We start from the raw sequence: 21366 nt of genomic DNA, 5'->3' as shown, positions 1-21366 counted from the left end.
GCAAAGTGGATGGGATTTACAGAAATCTCATGCCTACTGTACTGTGGGTTTTTTTTTTAGCATAAAGGCCAAAACAGAGAAAAGCCCTACTGCAAATATGCACACCACCCAAAAAATAATAATCATAATACTGAAATAATAGAAAAAAGTTTTATTGGCACACCTTAAACACCTCATGAGGTGTTTAAGCTGTGCCAATAAAACTTTTTTTCTACTATTTCAGTATTATGATTATTATTTTTTGGCTGGTGTGCATATTTGCAGTAGTGCTTTTCTCTGTTTTGGCCTTTATATTTTTTTACTACTGACATTGCACCCCCAGTTTCTCATATTGGTATATATAGTGGTGCGCCTGGTTTTTGCCTATCTTTTTTTAGCGTAAACTGACCTGCACTGCGAGTTTCAAATCTGCAACATGTGAATTTCTCTTGCAGGTATGCTGAGTTTTATGTGAATATTTTTCTGCAGACTTACATGAAATGCAGAAAAAACACAAGTAAAGTGTGATTCAAAATTGCATGGGAACCACACATGTCTATGTTAATAAAGTTTTGTCAAAGCCAAGTACCAGGAAGTATTAAAAACAAAGTAGCTTTATTTATAACATGACATAGTAACAGGAAACAAAAAACACAGCACCAAAAACATGATAAAAATGGATGTAAAAAAACACTTTAAAATGCAATGAAAAAACGCAAGTAACCTAATTTACATAATAGGTGTAGAAATGCTGCAGAAAATCTGCCACATGAAAAATTCACGAAAAGCTCATTGTGGGAACGTAGCCTAAAGGTAGGTAGTATAAAACAATGCACATGTAGCAGAAAAGTTTTTCCCTTTCACTGTATTAAAGCTGAAATATATATTTTCTGCTAGTTCATATTATGGTGTACAGTAAATAAAGAAAAAGTATATGATTTTTTTTTACTATGAGACCCTAGAGTTGACATATGCTACTGTATGTGAGGTGGCTCCCTGTGTAAACATGGCAAGTCGTTCTGGTAAATGCAGGAAATAACAGTCATTATTTACTTGATGACTCTCCCAATATTCCTTCGGTGGCATTCACTGCGCTCTGTTTACTTCTCTGCAGCAGTCATGTCTACCCACATTAACAGTGCAGCCAATCACTGGCCTAAGCGGTCTGCTGTCACTGAACGTTGAGGTAAAAGATTGGCCACAGCCATTTAAGTTATTTTATTCTTTTTGGCCATTTTCATACCACTAATCTAATTTTTGTCAATCCAGAAAATCTCAGTAAATTGTTTTGGCTATTTATAATTTGATATTTAATTTCGATTTACTTTGTTACATGACGCTCAGTTAGTTGACTTACTAAGGAAATTGGAAAAAACCATAATATTAGAGGATACTAATAGGTTTGAGAATACCACCTCAAAACACCATCACTAAGATTTAGATTAAACTATGACATTAATTTTTCAAAATTTTTGTGCAATATAGAAAGAAAAACTGCAATAAATAAAACCTGTAAATATATCTCTAAAGCCATATGTTTGCATCCCATACAATAGTTGTAATCTCCTCTACAAGTCACAAGAGCCTTACAAAAAGGGATCCTGCATATTTTTTAATACATATTTTTTATCTGCAATATAGAGAAAAATATAGATGAATGTAAAAGCGCTGAACAATGGAACAACTAATCCTACAAAAACAGAACAGACAGAAACAAACAGAAAGTACTGACATAAATCTGAGCTATTTTTATGTATGCTTTAGATCCAGATTTTAGTCCTTAGTTCACCATAGCCATGCTCGAGGCCCTACTGTGAAAGCTGATTAACTGCAAATCAAAAGAAAAGTCATACAGTTCAACATTTCCTTGCTCAGCAAATAAATATTTTATCTAATGGCTATGCAAAGATATACTACAAATACACAGGGAAATCCAAAAAATCTGAAAAAATTTAATGAATAATACTAAGGACAAGGGGGAACTCATTAAAGGTGGAAGAAAGGTGATTTTGGCAGGTAAATAGGAAAGGCTTCTTTACAGTTAGAGCAGTGAGAATGTGGAGTGCCCTACCACTCCATACCGTATAAAAAGCCCCATATATTGCTCCATACAGTATTATGGGTACCACATAGTGTTCCATACAGTATAATGGGCCCCATATAGTCCTCCATACAGTATTGTGGGCACCACATAGCGCTCCATACAGAATAACCTGCCCCATATATTGCTCTATACAGTATAATGAGCCCCATGTATTGCTCCATACAGAATAATAAGCCCCATATAATGCTCTATACAGTATTATGGGTACCACATAGTGCTCCATACAGTATAATGAGCCCCACTACAAGAGGTAGTAATTGCAGACACTATAACAGCTAATAAAAAATGGATGGATTATTTCTTCAGTACACAGAACATTGCAGGTTATAGTTAATTTAGTGATAAAATGTACAATGACTGTAGTGGAGAAAGGTTGAGCTTGATGGGCCTAGGTCTTTTTTTCCTCCTATGTAACTATATACTATGTACTTTAATAGCTGCAGTGAACAAAAACTATCAAGTTCCAGTATATTACCCAATAAATCCCTTGGAGAATCCACAGTAAGGACAGGTTCCAAAGTTGCTATGCCTTCAGACCCATCTTGTTTGCCATTTGATTTTCTTACAACAGCTAATGACAATTTGTAAAGCAAACATAAATAAATATTAGAAAAAAGCACCCATAATAACTAAAGCAAACAAAAAGTTATACATTTATGTACCAGCATCAAATGTTTTAATGTCTGTTGACGAGGACTTTATTGTACTAGAGCCTGTCGCTTTTTTGAAGCACTTAATACTGGAATGCAGAGATGAATGGATCTGATGGGATTCAAATTTGCCAAATCATGTGGATTTTACTGGGAACTTCGAATAGTTGCAAATTTATTCTTTGCAAACTGAATATCCATTATTATGCTCTGTGCTCTGGAGAGGCCCAAGGGCATAATAACCTTAAGCTGTATAAAAAAATCCCAAACAACTAATATTCACTTCACTGCTCACCTCCGCTGCTCACTGTTCCCTGTACAATCCTCAGCGCATCTTCTACTCACCACTGCAGGCTGTGTCTTCCATATGTAACCAGGTCTTGGACGACCCTGCACGTGCTATACGTGTGTGCAGGGCCGGACTGGGACAAAAAAGCAGCCCTGCCACACAAACCCCACCAGCCCACATACTATAACACTCCTCACCCCGATCAGTGACTTTGCTTTACTTTGTCGTGCCCCTCACTCTCCTAAATTGAAGAGAGGAGATAATTGAAGAACCACATATGAATGGCGCCACAGTGCATATGATCGACCACAGCTGCATTTACATGGTGCTCTACAGAGCTCCAATTTTCAGGATCATGGGGTCCCAGCAGTCGGATCTCCAGCAATTGGAAAGTTATCCCCTATCCAGAGGAGAGGGGTTACTTGGGAAAATCCATTTAAACAGCTTTTCCAATATTGTATTTTTATTTGTCCATAGTAATATTGAAAATACAAAACCAATATTGACCCTTCCAAAGTCCAATGTCACTTCTTCGACAACAGGACAGGAGAAGTGCATATAAGGCCGGCTCTAGGTTTTTGTGGGACCTGGGTGAAAGTCTCAGTTGGCCCCTCTAACACATACCACAATTCATAATGCACAGATACAGCAGAGAAATATAGGGATAGTACAATGCCAAAGATTTCACTTCTTACATTACATGAGTGATATTTATTGTATATTGTACAATAGGCCAGAAAACAGACAGTAGTGTTCCATACAGAATATTGAGCCTCATATATTGCTCCATACGGAATAATGAGCCCCATATAATGCTCCATACAGAATAATGAGCCCCATATATTGCTCCATACAGTATAATAAGCCCCATATATTGCTCCATACAGTGTAATGGGCCTCACATAATGCTCCATACAGTATAATGGGCCCCATATAGTCCTCCATACAGTATTATGGGCACCACATAGCGCTCCATAGAGTATAAAAACCCCCATTATATTGCTCCATACAGTATTATGGGTACCACATAGTGCTCCATACAGTATAATGGGCCCCATATAGTCCTCTATACAGTATTGTGGGCACCACATAGTGCTCCATACAGAAAAACATGCCCCATATATTGCTCTATACAGTATAATGAGCCCCATGTATTGCTCCATACAGAATAATAAGCCCCATATAATGCTCCATACAGTATTATGGGTACCACATAGTGCTCCATACAGTATAATGAGCCCCATATATTGATCCATACAGAATAATGAGACCCATATAATGCTCTATACAGAATAATGATCCCCATATATTGCTCCATGCAGTATAATGAGCCCCATATATTGCCACAAACAGTATAATGGGCCCAAAATAATAATGCTCCATACAGTATAATGGCCCAATATAATGCTCCATACAGAATAATGATCCCATATATTGCTCTATACAGAATAATGGCCCCATATAATGCCCCAAACAGTATAATGCACCCCATACCTTGTTCCATACAGAATGGGCCCCATATAATGCTCCATACAGAATATATTGGGCCCCATATAATGCTCCAAACTCCAAACAGAATGGGCCCCATATAATGCTCCATACAGTGCATAATGGGCCCCATATATTGCTCCATATATAATGGGCCCCATATGAGGCTCCATATATAATGGGCTCCATATGATGCTCCATATATAATGGGCCTCATATAATGGGTCCTATATGATACTCCAGTATATAATGGGCCCCATATGATGCTCCATATAATGCTCCAGTGTATGATGGGCCCCATATATTGCTCAAAACATTAAAAAACAAACAAAAAATGAAATCCTCACCTCTCCTCGCTGGCCGCTGCTCTGCTCCGGACTCTGCTGCTCTGCTCCGGTACTGTTGTGAATTAGACTTTTTTGGCTCCCTCTTGTGGTCACTAGTGATATGACTCTGGGATTGTCTTTCCTCAGTTTGGCACCCACCTGCGTCGTTAGTCCAGGGGTGTTGCTATATAAACTTCCTGAATTCTCAGTCTGGTGCCTGGCATCGTTGTAATCAGTTCCTTTCTGTTTGCTCCTGTCTGCTGGTCCTGGATCTTGCAAAATTAAGCTAAGTCCTGCTTCTTTGTTTTTTGGTTTTTGCTTTGCTCTTATTTTTTGTCCAGCTTGTACTAAATGTGATTCCTGATTTTGCTGGAAGCTCTAGGGGGCTGGTATTCTCCCCCCGGGCCGTTAGACGGTTCGGGGGTTCTTGAATATCCAGCGTGGAAATTTTGATAGGGTTTTTGCTGACCGTATAAGTCATCTTACTATATTCTGCTATTAGTCAGTGGGCCTCTCTTTGCTAAATATCTAGTTCATTCTTACGTTTGTCTTTTCTTCTTACCTCACCGTTATTATTTGTTGGGGGCTTGTATCCAACTTTTGGGGTCTTTTCTCTGGAGGCAAGAAAGGTCTATCTTTTCCCTTCTAGGGTTAGTTAGTTCTCCGGCTGGCGCGAGACGTCTAGAACCAACGTAGGCACGTTCCCCGGCTGCTGCTATTTGTGGTGCTAGGATTAGATATACGGTCAGCCCAGTTACCACTGCCCTATGAGCTGGTTTTTTGTGTTTGCAGACTTGGTATTTACTTTTGAGACCCTCTGCCATTGGGGTCATAACACTTCCGGCTCTCTGCACTGTGACTGCTCAGTAAGAGGGTGCACAGTAGTGACGTTACCGCACCCGTCGGGGCCCAGAGCAAGCAGGGGAGGGGTGGACTCTTTATTAGCCCATGTGGCAACATTTCAGTTCCACAGCAGAGAAAGGTTATGTTATGGACTGAAATGTTGCCACATGGGCTAAGAAAGAGTCCACCACATTTTTCACAACTTATCGGAGTAATTATTCTATAAATACATACATACACACACACACACACATACACACATAATAAGAGAAGATACTGAGAATTACACTGTGTATATAGGACAGGAGAAGTATACACAGCTCCAGAATATATACTGCGGTAAGGAATATAGAGTGGAGCTGTGTATATAGTGTAGAGATGAGGCATTGTATATAGCGTGGGTTCCATACTGTATACTATATACACAGCAACAGACTATATAAACATCAGTAGAGCAGGAAACAAAAAAAAGGGGGATATACAGTACTGTTGGGGCAGGCATCACTAGTGGGGCTCATAGATCACCAGGGGGTGGCACGAAGATCACAGGGGGCACAGAGATCACAGGGGGGCACAGAGATCTCAGGGGGGCACAGATCACAGGGGGCAGAGATCACAGGGGGGCACATAGCTGGGGGGCACAGAGATCACGGGGGTGGCTGGGTATATGCAGGTGCTGGGGCTGGTTTTTTTTATGGGTGGTGGGGCTGGTGTATACACAGGTGCTGGGGCTGGTGTATTACAGGTGCTGGGGCTGGGGTATATACAGGTGCTGGTGTATATACGGGTTCTGGGGCTGGTGTATATACGGGTGCTGGGGGCTGATGTTTATACGGGTGCTGGGGCTGATGTACAGTATATACGGGTGCTGGGGCTGGTATATACACAGGTGCTGGTATATATACAGGTGCTGGGGGCTGATGTATCTACGGGTGCTGGGGCTGGTGTATACACAGGTGCTGGGGCTGGTGTATATACAGGACCTGCATATACATCAGCCCCAGCCCAGCACCTGTATATACATCAGAGTCCCCAGCCCAGCACCTGCATATACCAAGCCCCAGCAGCACCTATACTCAGCCCCAGCACCTGTATATATCCAGCCCCAGCAGCAGCTGTATATACATCAGCCCCAGCACCACAGGTGCTGATGTATTTTAATTGAAATGTTTTTCTGGGCTGGGATTACACTCACTCACCCAGACCCAGCCAGACTGTGTCACTGAATACACACATAGAAGTGATTGCAGGTGGGGTAGGAGCTCCGGAGTGTGTCCCACTCCCTGATGATGATGCCTGATACGTTCAGGCTGCAGCGCTCAACCAACTGCTGCAGCCAGAGGCGGGAGAGCAGAGCTTGTTCTCTCTGCCCACAAAGAGAACGTCCTGACGTGTCAATGTCAGCACCTTCTTAACCCCTCTGGTTACTGTGGTGCGTCGCTCACAAGCACTGACTGATGCTTGCGCACATGCACCTGTAAAGCCGCCGTGCCCACAGATTTAAAGGGCCGGTGGCAGGAAAAATGGGCTGGTGCCCGCATTAGCGGGCAAGTGGCCAGATGAGCGGGCGCTTTCAGCCAGTGGCCCGTCAGCCCACATGTCACTGTGGCCCAGCGGGAAAATGCCCGGTTGGGTAGATTATCAATCCGGGCCTGCATGTGTGTCATAATATTGTCACTACCTTACAACGTGCATGTGCAGAGACATCCCAGGCCTAGTCGTAGACCCTAGGCCAGGACTTCTAGCCATGACTAGGCCTGATATGCATGTACCACGACAGACTTGGCCTGGAAGTCTTGGCCTACTTTAAATATGCAATGCACAGCACTGATAACAATATGCTCTGAGGACTGTATGGAGACCAAGCAGTGAAGCTGTCTTGAGGGGTGATTGGTGAAGTGGGTATTTTTTTTTAACTAGAAGAAAACCAGATTTTTGTAAAGTTCACGTAGAATTCAATTTCACTCCAATAAATTAACCCATTTCTACTAGAATGTATTTAACTTCTAGCAGTCCATTCAGTAATATTTAAACAAAGAAATTCCGATCATTATGTCTTGTCAACAAAATACATAGAATATACAGTATATGACTCAAGAGATCTATAGAAAAAAAACTAAAAAAGTCCCCTACATAACACTGTAATATCAAAAACCAAGCAACAAAAAATAACAGATGAGGGCATAGTGTCACGATAGTTTACGTAATGAAACAACTAAATGAATGTATTCCTTGATATTCAGAACCTATTTCTAAATTCATACTGTTGTAGCTAACAAACGTAGATAAGGTTTTATGTGCACTGCATTATTAATATGAAAGAGTGTTCCTAGGAATGCTCGTTTCACAATAATCAAGCAATCTAAACAGGCTGCCGATCACCTGACAAACCTATAAAACCCTCTTGGCAGCACATCATCCTGTGTAAACAGGATCTGCGCTGCTAATGACAATGGCAGTCTAAACACACTGAATGATCTATTACTGCTCTTCCAATGTACACCTGAAGTGCAGTCAGCCTCTGTAAAAATAGCATTAAATTACTGCCGATCGATAAGTATTCACCGATTGGTGGTCGTTTAACCTTACAAAATCAGTTAATGTAAACTCACTTTAAGACTCACGCTAAACTCTATCTACGGAAGCAAGCGAATTTAACATTGATATAGTATTACCCAAAGAAGCTGTGTGTTCATCTGTTGCAGAGGATTCAACTGGTAAATTAGTTACTTGGAAAAAAGGATGGGTTACTGTGGGTACAAATAAAGATCCAGTTGGTGCATTTGCATGAAAAAGGCTGCAACAAATGATTGCCATGGAGAAATTGATGAATACTGATGCTAATGCAAGGATAGTAGACAGCTTGCATATGTGCATGCATTGCGTTGCCTCAATTAAATAAAATGCAAAAACATACAGCCAGTAATAGGTAAACGTTGCAAATTCTAAAGGGGAATATATTATACAGTCATAAAAAAATCCAATTCAAGTTTTCTAGCAGAATTTTTTGACATGCTATATATTCACACAGGCTTAAAAGCAGATTGGAAAAATGCATACAAAATCAGAGGCCTAACAGTATTAATACTGAACATGTGCAATAATTGAGTAATAATAATGTCATAATTGTGTTTACTGAAAAAACAGCAACAGCAGGACACTGACATCCCTATATCTAAGGACCTATCTGAATAGATGGAACTGAACAGCAAAGTTTGAGATATTGTTTGGCAATGACAGTCAGAAACGAGTAAAATGGAACAGTGGAAATTTAGATGCAGTGCTTCATTTGTTTTTAAATAGTTTTCTACGGAAGACACAAAAGAATTATTGTGGACACAAAAGAATTATTGTGGCTCACTTGGAATGCTACAATAGTTTGGAAATTGACTGGTTATATTTATACAATGTGGTTAGAAATGTGTCATTTAATAGTCAGTGCATACAATCCTTAATATTGCTATAATTTGTAAACCGAAAAACAGATTTTTTTTTAGGATTCATTCTGCACAATTGCCAACAGACATTTTTAGGTAATCCCCAAGCCCAATAAATTTTGAGCAATTTCTAAAGCAATTAACATTAATGTTATGAAACATTTAAAATAAATATTAGCGATAATCTTGGTCACATTAATGAAGTAATCTCAAGTTTGGAAGTATCAGCTGGATAGGGGAGAGCATCCTGATCACTGGGCGTTCAACTGCTGTGACCCCCACTGATCCAGAGAACTGGAGCTCTGGAAGAGCCATGTATGAGTGGAGCATTGTTCGATCATGCGCACTGCAGCTACATTCATTTTTAATGGAACCAGCAGAGATAGCAGAGCGATGCGCTGGTCTTCGGCACTCCCATAAGAATGAAAGGGTGTGCATGAGTGACCACTGCTCTATTCATATGGGATTCTTCAGGGCCCTGGTTCTTGGGATTGATCTTGGTCACAGCAGTTGGACCCTTTGTGACATGGGATAACTACCAAACTTGAGAATGCCCCTTAAAGTGCTCAGACAGTAGAGCTTTAAATGCAATATATTTACAATGCACCACTGTCATTATAAAACACGTTGGGAACATGTTCCTGAAGACTAGCTACACTCTCTGTTCTGGCAGTACATGTAATTGAAACATTTACTGAATTCTGCTAAATCAATGCCCAAGATGTTCACAATTGTGTAGAACAATTTCATTCATTAGCAGTTGATTCTCAATGTAAGAAACCATAGAGTAAACATTCCGTAGGCATCCAGCTGTATTAAAGAATTTATCCATATATGCAAAGATATAGCAATGTATATTTATCCAAACATATGACAACAGGAAAGTCTTAGGCTAATGATAGTCTGTAGGCTTCTTATGTGTACACATTTTAGTGAATTTATTTGTGTATAGGGCAGCATGGTGGCACATCGGTTAGCATTGCAGCACTGGAGTCCTGGGATCAAATGCCACCAAGGATGGATTTGCACCCAGGACCCCAGGACATACAAACTCTGCAAGGAGTTTGTATGTTTTCTCTGTGTTTTTGGATTTCCTCCTGGTAATCTGCTTTCCACCCACAAGCCAAACACATACTGACAGGGAATCTAGATAGTGAGCCCCAATGGGGACAATGCTGATAATGTCGGTAAAGCACTGTGGAATTAATGGCGCTTTATAAGTGAGTAGAATAAAAAAAAAAAAAAATATTTGCTGAACAGTCCAAACGCTATGTGGTATCCTAAGATTGGATGGATGTAGTTGCTGCTACTTAGTAGAAGGTCCTATGGGTACTGCTCTCAATCCAAGTTAATAGATAGGTTTTAAGAGCATTTTTTTATAAATGGCAATACAATTAAGAAATGCACACGATATAATAATGTGCTTTCTCACTATATTGGCACAAATAATAGCAATAAAGCGATAAATGTGAATCAACCTACTATTGTTTATTTACAAACCCTGCGGTCAAATCCAAATTCAGTCAGTGGACAATTCCGTTAAGGATCACTTTGTTTATTTATTTTGGGGGGGGGTGTGGGGTAGAATCACGTTTGTTTCAGAGAAAACAAACAATATAGGGAACTTGGGATTTTGAAATAAAGACATAATAAAACCGCACTTGCTTTATAAACTTGCCGGCCACAATGCACACAAATAATCTATAGCTTAAAGCAATGCTTAAATGCTAGATAAGAGGCGAAGCAATTTCCACATGCAGCACAAGTAATGTCAGATGAGCTCAGTGGCTGATGAACTATTTCTAGATGAACAAAGAGAAGAAGTCATGAAAAATGGAGAAGATTCATATCTGTGGAATGACAATTCAGCCATGGTTTCCTAAAAAGGCAACAATGTAAATTGTTCACTGGAAAATATGAACTTGAGGAAAGAAGATGATGGTGTGAATCATGGAAGCTATGTTACCCATGGTTGCTCTGACCCATTCTAGGGTACCAGTTGATGAATCTGGAGTAAAAGATTCCACAATAGGTTGGCCTGCAACTGTTACAAAACATTTGAAAATAGATACACACAAATATGATTATGAAAAAATAAAATAAACACAAGCAAACAAATAATTATACAATTAGAAATCCTGCAATAGAGAGTTTATTAATAACACAGAGAAACAAAGCATACTTAAGGACATAAAAAATGCAAATAAATAAAATCAAATTAGTTTAAAACACACTGTTCATATTTGCAAAGGTAACTTATAATTGTTGAATAATTCTTTATCTTTTTAAATACAGCTGTAAAGAGATTGTCCCATCTGCAACATTTATGACATTCAGAAAATAAAACAGAAATGTCTAAAAGATGGAGTTCCCACTGCTGGGACCAGTATTTGTCTCAAAAATGGGGTCCTGTTGTGCTCGTCTGTCAGAGGAGAGTTGGCTATGCATAAAAAGCTCTCCATTAATTTGTATGATGGTATGTGCATGCAATGTCTTTTAGACATCAGTATACCTGCTTAGATTTCCCTTCTAATGAGATGCTTCAGAAAAACACCGGTGGTATTTTTTCTGAAGCATCTTAGGTCTTATCTGACATGCTTTGTGGCAGATATGCAAATGGAATTTTTTTTTTACGTTCATATGTTAATAATGAGCGACTTCTAAGGGGACAATGCTAGAATGGTCAGGTCACTTAATTTACTGCTCAAGTTTAAAAAAGATTGAACAGAAAAAAACCATTTTTCCATTGCCTTATGTATGTGATTTTTTTTGCTTTTTTATCACTATTTCAGGTGGAATCCTCCAAAAAATACATTATATGCTCATACAGTAAGTGTTCTAAAAATTGCTGAGCACACTTGGCATTTCTCAGAATTCACATAAAAATTAAAGAGACCTGCATTTCCACAGCCATTGTTCCCTGTTCTCAACATGTGGATCCTGCACATGACAAACACCTATGGCATATCCTGTAGGTGAGCCATAAATGTCAACGACTTCAATACCTCTTTAAATGAGCAAGAACATGTTCAGTGATTTTTAACTCTTCTGAAGAACTATTTTATATGTTTTTTTTTTTTTTATAGAAAACTATACCTGGTTTGAGATCTGATTCTTCAACAACAGATTTTTCGGAAGCTTTAGAGACTGGAGGAGACTCTGTAACTTTGGAAACTAAAAAAAAAATGAAAGCCATATTAAAAATAATTTTTTTCAGTCTTCTTGTGATATGCTATTCTTGGATGAATAAGTATTTTTTACAAAAAAGAAGGATGAACTTATAAATAAAAATTACGCCAAGCTCTACATAAAAGCTGAAAAGAAATAACTGTCACAGAAAGCAGAACAGTCCAATGAGAACAATGTATCTTGCATGCTGCCAATTTTGCTACAATTGTATTTAAACCCCTTGGGGTGAAAAATGTGAACACAAAACCTTGCAACTCATTTGTAGCAGTAACGAAAAGTTTCTAGTAATGACAACAACATGTGTCTTAACCACTTGGTATATTTCAAGTTGCATTTAAAGTCTCATTTGTCAAGCCGTTAAGGGGTTGTCTGGAACCAAAATATTGGTGACCGATTTGTAGGATCAGTACAGGTCTTACACTTGGCACCCCCCCAGTAATCAGCCTTTATCTGCTGGGACAGCAGCTGGATGTAAACATTGTGCAAAGCAGGAGCAGTGAGCCTCTGTACATTGCTAATGGCTGCTTTGGGGCACGGCTCCTTATCTATCTGAACCTAGGTCATCCCGGACAAATCGTTACAGTGGGATACATTTTCTTTATCCCTTTCCAGACAGATTTTTTTGTTTTCCCACTTTTATTTCTTCCTTATTTTCTTACAAGAAGTTTTTTTTCAAAATAGTCGTACAAGGACTTTTTCTGGGGGGCAAGTTGTAGTTTTGAATGATAGCATTAATTTTGCCTTAAAATGTACTGAAAAAGTTTAAAAATCCAAGTTGGGTAAATTGGTGAAAATAACAAGACTCCATCATTTTTTTTTGGTTTGTGTTTCCACAGCATTAATGGTCAGGGAACATGATTATTCAGGTCAGAAAAAAAGTTGTTTTTTTTACATTTTAGAGCTAAAAAATTATTTCCTTGACTACTTTATTTTTAGTTGCTGGACTTTTATGAGGTCTTGCTTTTTGCATGGCAAGCAATTGTTTTTACTGATTCCAGCTTGAGGTACTTTTGTACACCCTATGTCATGTAGAAGTTAGATGTAGACAACTAAGGGGCAATACCTTGATCATTCCAGGACCTCTCAGAATCTTACTCCAATGAATATTTATCTATTGGCTGCTTTAACTATTTTTTTCTCCAACTGTTTACTCTCCCACTCATATTGATGATTCTGCTTTATATCTCTTGCCTTATTCACAACCCTATATCTATTTTAATTTGTGCATAAATGTGTAGCACAAAACATTTTACTTTAAAACATATCTGAAGAAGAGACCTATGTAGTCTCGAAAGCATCCTATTTGTCATTCATTATCTTTTCAGCCAGCTAATAGAAGGTATCAACTATTGAAGATTCTGAGTTTTTTTCTTTTCTATACACTGCCTTAGATGATGTATATTTTTTCACTTAGTGCTCACTTACTGTCAAAATGCACACACCCTTATTACATACTGCATAGGCAACCCCTTTCTACTGGCCTACCACTGATTTTGGATCAATTTGATCTCAAACTGGCAACAAGGTTAAAGCATCCATTCTCTGGTGGCCTATCACTAATACTGCATGTTTTCTCCTATAATGGCAACACAGATTAAAGCTTCCACTTCCTGAACTGATATATGCTACAACACCTCAATCCAGGAAACATAGACCATAGCAGCAGCTTGATACTTTAATACTACCACCAATACATTAGTTTGCAGAGCCAGTACTGTAGAACAGCATGTGGAATAAAGGACTGTTAACTCAAGACAAAGACACCAATGGGATGAAAGCTTAATGCAGACTAGAGTATGAAAAAATATAATAGTCATGAAGATGATTCCAGTTATAAATTCTTAATAAAATGTTGAATAGCTTTATAAATACTTTATGGCCACTTGGTAGTTTTTGGCCAGTTATATTCATACAGATTATTCCATCTTGACAAATCGGCTAAGTGTCCTATTAGAGCATGCAGACAATACAAAGGCAATAATCATTCAAAAACAGTCAAAAAATTGCTCAATATTTTGTACAGAATGTTAAAAAGTGGAACTATACTTTTGCATAGAACTCTTGTGGCCAACTCCACTTTAATACATCAAGATCTAACACATCCAGATAACAGTAAATTTATGAGATGCTTTAGGAAATAATTAAAAAAACCTATAAAAATATCACATTTCACAGAAGCAATAGAAGGCAGGATAAGAAAAAAGGTTCTTTCCTTGAAGTCTTGTCAGGCGTCAGGTTGTACATATCTGCCTTGGATATAGTTTTTAATCTTTATTTGCAATAAAGTCAAAACTATCTTTACCAGGAGCTGGAATTTTTCTTCATGCTTTCTCAAATTGATTTTATTATTAATACTGGCTGGGTAAGTGATCCAATTTTTATAATAATTTCTATTATAACAATAAATAGACTGGAAAACATGTGGAATTGCTGCATGAGAGAAGGCTGGCAGGGCCGTATTTAGAGTTTCTGCTGCCCTAGGCACTTTTCGTGCTGCCTCCCCCACTGGTGAGTATGACTCAGGCTACGTTCACATTAGCGTTGTGCGGTGCAGCGTCGAGCACAGCCGCGGTGACGCATGCGTCATTCGCCCCTATATTTAACATGGGGGGCGCATGGACATGTGTTGTCTTGCGTTTTGTGACACATGCGTCATTTTGGCGCAACTGTCAGGGTGCAGAGGACGCTGCATGATGCAGTTTTTTCTGCGCCAAAAATCATGCAAAAATTGAACGCATGCGTCACAAAACGCTGCGTTGTGCATGCGTTTTGCATGCGTTGAGCGTTGCGTCGCCGACGCTGCGCCGCACAACGCAAATGTGAATGTAGCCTAATGGAGACACTGTCGGCAGTGACTTGGGCTACTTTCACATCAGCGATTTTTACCATTTGTGGCAGATCTGGCAGTTTTTCTGCATCTGCCACGTAACGCATCACTTACTGCAACACTGCGTTCGGTCTCATTCATTCCCTGTGGGACTTGCGGACATGTGCTGCACTTGCAGTTTTGCCAGTAAGTGCGGTACTTGCAGCAACAGAAAAAAAATGCTGCTAGCAGTGTTTTTTTGTCTCATCGTAAGTGTAAAACCGCAACTGCTGCACATGTTCGCAAGTCCCATAGGGAATCAGTAAGGGGTCCAAATCTACGTATATGCCCATGTAGCTCTTTCAAAGACAATTCCAACAATATTTTTACATGCTCAGTCCATTCATCTGAAATCGGTTTGCATACATATGCAAATGAGGGAGTAGATCTGTTACTCCAGCTCTATACCCCCTCAGTGCTGTATTATATAGTATATAACACAGTCACGTAGTATATAGGAGCCACGTAGTATATAGCAGCCACGTAGTATATAGCACAGCCCACGCAGTATATAACACAGCCCACATAATATATAGCACAGCCCATGCAGTATATAACACAGCCCACGCAGTATATAGCACAGCTCATGCAGTATATATCACTGCCCACGCAGTATATAACACTGCCCATGTAGTATATAACCCGTATATAGTATAGTATATAATAATATGACCCAACGTTCTCAATACGGCATAAAATCACGTCGGTTCTGGATAAGCATCTAGAACTCAAAACTATTGACAACAAAACCAGAACATATTTACTGAACCACCATCCGGTCACACCGGTAATATACATACTTCCAAAAATACACAAAAACCTCCACAACCCACCAGGCCGCCCGATAGTAGCATCCACGGATTCTATCCTTAATCCTCTCTCAATTTTTCTGGAGAAGTTACTTACACCATATACCCGACTTACCAAATCCTTTCTCCTAGATACAGGAGATTTTTTACAAAAATTACACGAGATCAATCAGGTTCGACCTGACAGTATTCTATGTACCCTGGATGTAAATAGCTTGTACACATCCATCACCCATGACAAGGGTATTGATGCGGTGAGGCTTACGCTGCAGGAAGCCGATGTCGATAGTGGATCACAACAACTGTGCCTGGACCTATTGGACCTGGTTCTAAGGGAGAACTACTTCCTCTTTGAAGACGACTTCTATGTACAGACATGCGGAACCGCTATGGGGTCCAACGTAGCACCGGCTTATGCCAATCTGTACATGGATCGTTTTGAAAGAGAGCATATCTACTGTAACACCATCTTTCAACACCAGGCACGGGCCTGGTACAGGTATATCGACGACATCTTCTGCATCTGGCAAGGAGACCAAACTAGTCTCCTTGAATTCTACAATCATATAAACACCATCAGACCAGAACTGTCATTCACAATCACTTACCATGTAGATATGGTCACATTCCTAGATACCAAAGTTATCAAGGACCAGATGGGCCTACTAAGCACTGACATCTACTCCAAACCTACAGACTGCAACAGCCTTCTCCTGTATAGTAGCTGTCATCCCCAAGCAACAAAAAATAGTCTACCTAGATCCCAATTCAAAAGGGTGTCTAGGATAGTCTCTAATCCAACCACAAGGAAAACCAGATTGGACGAAATGACGGCAAAGTTCAGGGCCCGGGACTACCCGATACAGCTCCTTCAGACAGAATCCAGGAGGGTACTTACTGAAACTATGACTGGTCCCACCATGACCAACAAAACTCCTAGGGTTCCGTTTGTCCATTATCATCACCCCTCTATGCTCAGGGTCCATAATTTGATCCGTAGGCACTGGCCCCTCTTACACAGGGCTTACCCAAACATTGACACTTTCAAGGATCCACCACTGATGTGTACAAGACGCCCCAAAAACATCAAAGATAGGGTGGTCCGGGCCGACCTGGGCTCAGGAAAAACGACAAGCACCAGAACTTTGAGTGGCCACAAGAGGACAGGTACATTCCCTTGCCTTAGTTGTATGTGTTGCTCCAATGTAATTAAAGGCAATGAGGTGGTTCACCCACGAACGGGCAAATCATACCAGATCAAGGACTATTACACCTGTGAGTCTAATTTTGTGATCTACATCATTAAGTGTCCCTGTGGCCTACTATATGTGGGCGAAACAACCCAGGCCATTAGGGACCGGATTTCTAGCCACAAATCTACAATCAGGTGTGAGAAAACATGGTTACCCCTACCGGCACACTTTAAGGAGGCCAGACACAACGTAGCCCAACTCAGGTTTCAGGTACTGGAAAAGGTCCCAAGACCAAGAAGGGGTGGTAATCATATCCAAATGTTGAAACAGCGCGAAACATTTTGGATCTACACCCTGGACACACTTCACCCTAAGGGTCTTAACCGTGATATAGATTGGTCAGTATAATATCCTGTTTGGTCTCTTTCTCCCTAGATGAACTAATTCTCCGTAGTCTACGTATTCTTGTGACAAACCATGACTGGGTAAGATTGAACTTCAGGACCCAACCCCCCTTACCCCCCCCCCCCCCCCCCTGTTTTCTCTGTTCTTTTTGTTTTTTTCCTTTTTTTCCTTCTTCTACAGTTTGGACTCCTACATTATCATCAATTCAGCTTTGATCATTTTATGATTTTATTCGATTTTCATTTGTTCAGCATTGTTTTATTCCTATACTGTCTATATGATTTGTTTTTTCGTGCATTTTTTGTTTCATTTATTTAGCTGGTTTTTGCTTGTATTCATCATTTATGTTTCATGTCATTTACGATTCCTCCTTATTTTCATTTATGTCCATTCATGTTTGCATTATTATGCTCAATTATGCTTGATTTACCATTCTTTAGATGTACGCATACCGCAGCTACAGTTATCCATTGTAATTTCTGTATTTGTCTCTTTATTTACATATAGCCTAGGTTAGTCCCCCAATCCCCCAGCCCACTTCTTCAACAAGCTGCATCTTTTTCTCCACCTACTCCACCTCTCTCCTCCCAGCCGCCGACTAGCATTACCATTGGTACCGCACCAGCATACTGCCCAGGTGTGGACTACGATACCAGGCCCACTTACTGCGCTTGCGCTAGCGTTCCTCACTGCAACCACTATTAGAGCGCGCAGGTTTAGACGACACTAGCAGGCACGCCTACTGCACATGCGCGAGTGTCCCTCAGTGCAACCACTACTAGTGCACAGCCTAACTTGCTGGCTCTCCACACAGCGCAGGCGCTGGCGTTCCCCGGCAACCCTTATACACAAACGTCACCACTGACACAATAAGCGCATGCGCCAGCGTCCTCTGCTCTTCCGGTCACCTGACCTAAGAGCGCTTTAAATAAGCGCTCAGCCTAAGTCCCCTCAGGCTATCTACGGCTAAGGCACGGTTGTGCCAGCCCTCCCACTCCACCACCAACGTCATTCTGTGTACCGTACCGGATTCTGCCTCTATGTAAGTCTTAACTGGCCATAAGCTATATACCCTTTATTTACCTCTCACGATTCTCACCTGTACATTCTTCTATTCTAGTGGCACACACACTATCTGGGCGTTTGCAGCCCTGGCAATTGGGTAAATATATCCTCCTATTACTTTATTGCCTCATCTTAATAATCCATACTGTGTATTCTTACTGTATGTATCTATATACCCTCTAGCTTAAACCAACACTCTCCGCCTCCCCTTGTGGCTCCAGTACTAGCTGTATTTCAACTGTGGTAATTATATTACTTTCATTATAGTACTCCTGTACATCCAGTCCTCCTAGTGCTAGACGATACCTCAGTACGAGTACTGATGATTGCCTCCGTACGCTCCTCTAAACAGTACGCCATCCTATAATTATAGCACTGCTACTTCCATCTTTATTCAGGGGGTTGTAATAAATATTTACCACTCTTACCAGGTTTTATGTGCCATACCTAGCCCATTCCTATCCGGGACGTACAAGCATGACCTTGTGACGCACCTCCATTACGGTATGTCCGTACATCATTCTCTATTGGCTTTGATGTTCTTTCGTTCTCTCCCTCCACCTGTATCCAGTTATACTTAGGACTTGTAATCAGTCATCCCTAAACGAATACGTGGCAACCACTTTTTTCTTGCCTCTAGCTGAAATGTCCTTTACCCCTTTGAGGATCCACTTAGACGTTATCCCCCTAGTCATTTAGTCCTTCTGACATGTCTTCGATCCCTTAGTATGCTCATTTGTATATATTGTATATATTGTATGTATTGTGAATCTTATGTATATTTGTTTTTATTTGTTCTAGCGACTCAGTGATCAAGGCCGAGTGGCCGAAACGTCTGTACTTGTCGCCTCTTCACTTGTAATAAACACATTTTTCACTTGAAGCATAATAATGTCGCAAAGAGTGCAGTGATTATAGACTTGTACATGTAGTATATAACACAGCCCACACAGTATATAACACAGACCACACAGTATATAACACAGCCCACACAGTATATATCACAGCCCACGTAGTGTATAACACAGCCCACGTAGTATATAACACAGCCAGGCAGTATATAACAGCCCACGTAGTATATAACACAGCCCACGCAGTATATAACACAGCCCACGTAATATATAGCAGTATGGGCACCATATCCCTGTTAAAAAAAAGAATTAAAATAAAAAATAGTTATATACTTACCCTGCGGCGTCCACCGAAGCTGTCCCGATGCGCGCGATGCTGCCGTCAGCTTCCGTGCATCACTGGGAACGGAAGCTGGCGGCAGCATCGCGCGTATCAGTGGACGGCAGAAGGTGAGAATAGCACAATTTTTAATTTTTTAAATTATTTTTAACATTATATCTTTTTACTATTGATGCTGCATAGGCAGCATCAATAGTAAAAAGTTGGTCCGGGATGGGGCGACACACTGGCACTGACAGCTCCGCACACACATACAGCTCCACACACACACATACATACAGCTCCACACACATACAGCGCCGCACACACACACACATACAGCTCCACAAGCATACAGCGCCACACACACAGCTCTGCACAAACACACATACCGCACTGCACACACATACAGCACCGCAGACACACACATGCATACAGCTCCATGCACACACACACATACAGCTCCACACACAAACATACACAGCTCCGCACACAAACACACACAGCTCCGTGCACACACACATACAGCTCCGCTGCCCATGCACCCATGCCCATACAGCTCTGCTGCCCGCACATACAGCCCCACACACATATAGCTCCGCTGCCCGCACACACGCACATACAGCCTCACACACATACAGCTTTGCGCACACACACACACACACACACATACAGCACCGCACAGACACACACATACATACAGCTCTGCACACACACACATACATACACACAGCTCTGCACACCAGCACTGGCAATGTTTTCTCCCAGGACCCAGAGTGAGTGGGGGTGTATTATACCCCACCCCCACCACTCACTCTCTGGGTCCGTCTGCCGGGAGCAAAGACCAAACAGACATTAAACATTCAAGGGCTGCTGTGTTTGCACGGCTCCTCCAGCCTTAGGCACTACAGGCAGAAACGAGGCTGAGGAATGTGAGGGAAGGGGTGAGGACCGTGAGGTGAGTCACAGACAGCCGTGCAGCAGGCAGCACGCGGGCAGGATCAAGGAGGATGATCATTACAGACAGAGACAGTACACTACTTACTGTGTATGTACTGCTCTACTGCGAGTCCTCCAGGCCAGCAATGTGTGAGTCCAGGACAGGACCCAGGGTCGGGACACAGGGCACCGCCCCTCCACCTCAGCAGTCAGTCACATTCCGGCCAGGCGGGCACCAGTTAGGCTGTGAGCAGGGGGTCACTGTGTCTCAGCAGGGGGAGTAGGGAGAGTCAGCACCAGCACCACGTGTTCTGGCTGCCGCTCTGCCGCCCCCTGTCTTCAGGAAGGGACGCACAGGACTAGTATTAAAAAAAAAGAGAAAGAAAGAAAAAAAACAACTTGCTCAGGTGCCGCCCCCCGCCTGTCCCCGCCCTAGGCACGTGCCCTCAAGTGCCTAGTGGCAAATACGGCCCTGAATGCTGGCATCACATATTGGAACAACCATGTGATAGATTTTATATGTCATGGATTCTATTAACCTCTTAAGAACATGGCCTGTTTTGGCCTTCATTTAGTTCTCATAACTTTTTTGTATTTATCGATTGACTTAACTG

General features: G+C 41.1%; 1 protein-coding gene across 19 annotated transcripts in view; it reads right to left on the bottom strand.

Annotated features, from left to right (window-relative positions):
* Nucleotides 1–21366, bottom strand: part of ABI3BP (ABI family member 3 binding protein) — a 674363-nt gene that overhangs the window by 218388 nt on the left and 434609 nt on the right. For 11 of the 19 annotated variants that reach the window (XM_077296740.1, XM_077296741.1, XM_077296745.1 and 8 more), the window contains exons 9-12: nucleotides 12213–12290; nucleotides 11083–11160; nucleotides 8355–8429; nucleotides 2559–2654 (exon numbers count right to left, since the gene is read on the bottom strand). In XM_077296740.1, the coding sequence (XP_077152855.1) occupies nucleotides 2559–2654; nucleotides 8355–8429; nucleotides 11083–11160; nucleotides 12213–12290 (327 nt within the window). The remainder of the gene's footprint in view (nucleotides 1–2558; nucleotides 2655–8354; nucleotides 8430–11082; nucleotides 11161–12212; nucleotides 12291–21366) is intronic. The other 8 variants (XM_077296747.1, XM_077296757.1, XM_077296758.1 and 5 more) reach the window with 4 other exon arrangements.

The sequence above is a fragment of the Ranitomeya variabilis genome, chromosome 3 (genome assembly GCF_051348905.1).
Source record: "Ranitomeya variabilis isolate aRanVar5 chromosome 3, aRanVar5.hap1, whole genome shotgun sequence".
Taxonomy (NCBI): domain Eukaryota; kingdom Metazoa; phylum Chordata; class Amphibia; order Anura; family Dendrobatidae; genus Ranitomeya; species Ranitomeya variabilis.
The sequence above is the reverse complement of the archived record's forward strand: the minus strand, read 5'-3'. Positions and strand labels throughout refer to the sequence as shown.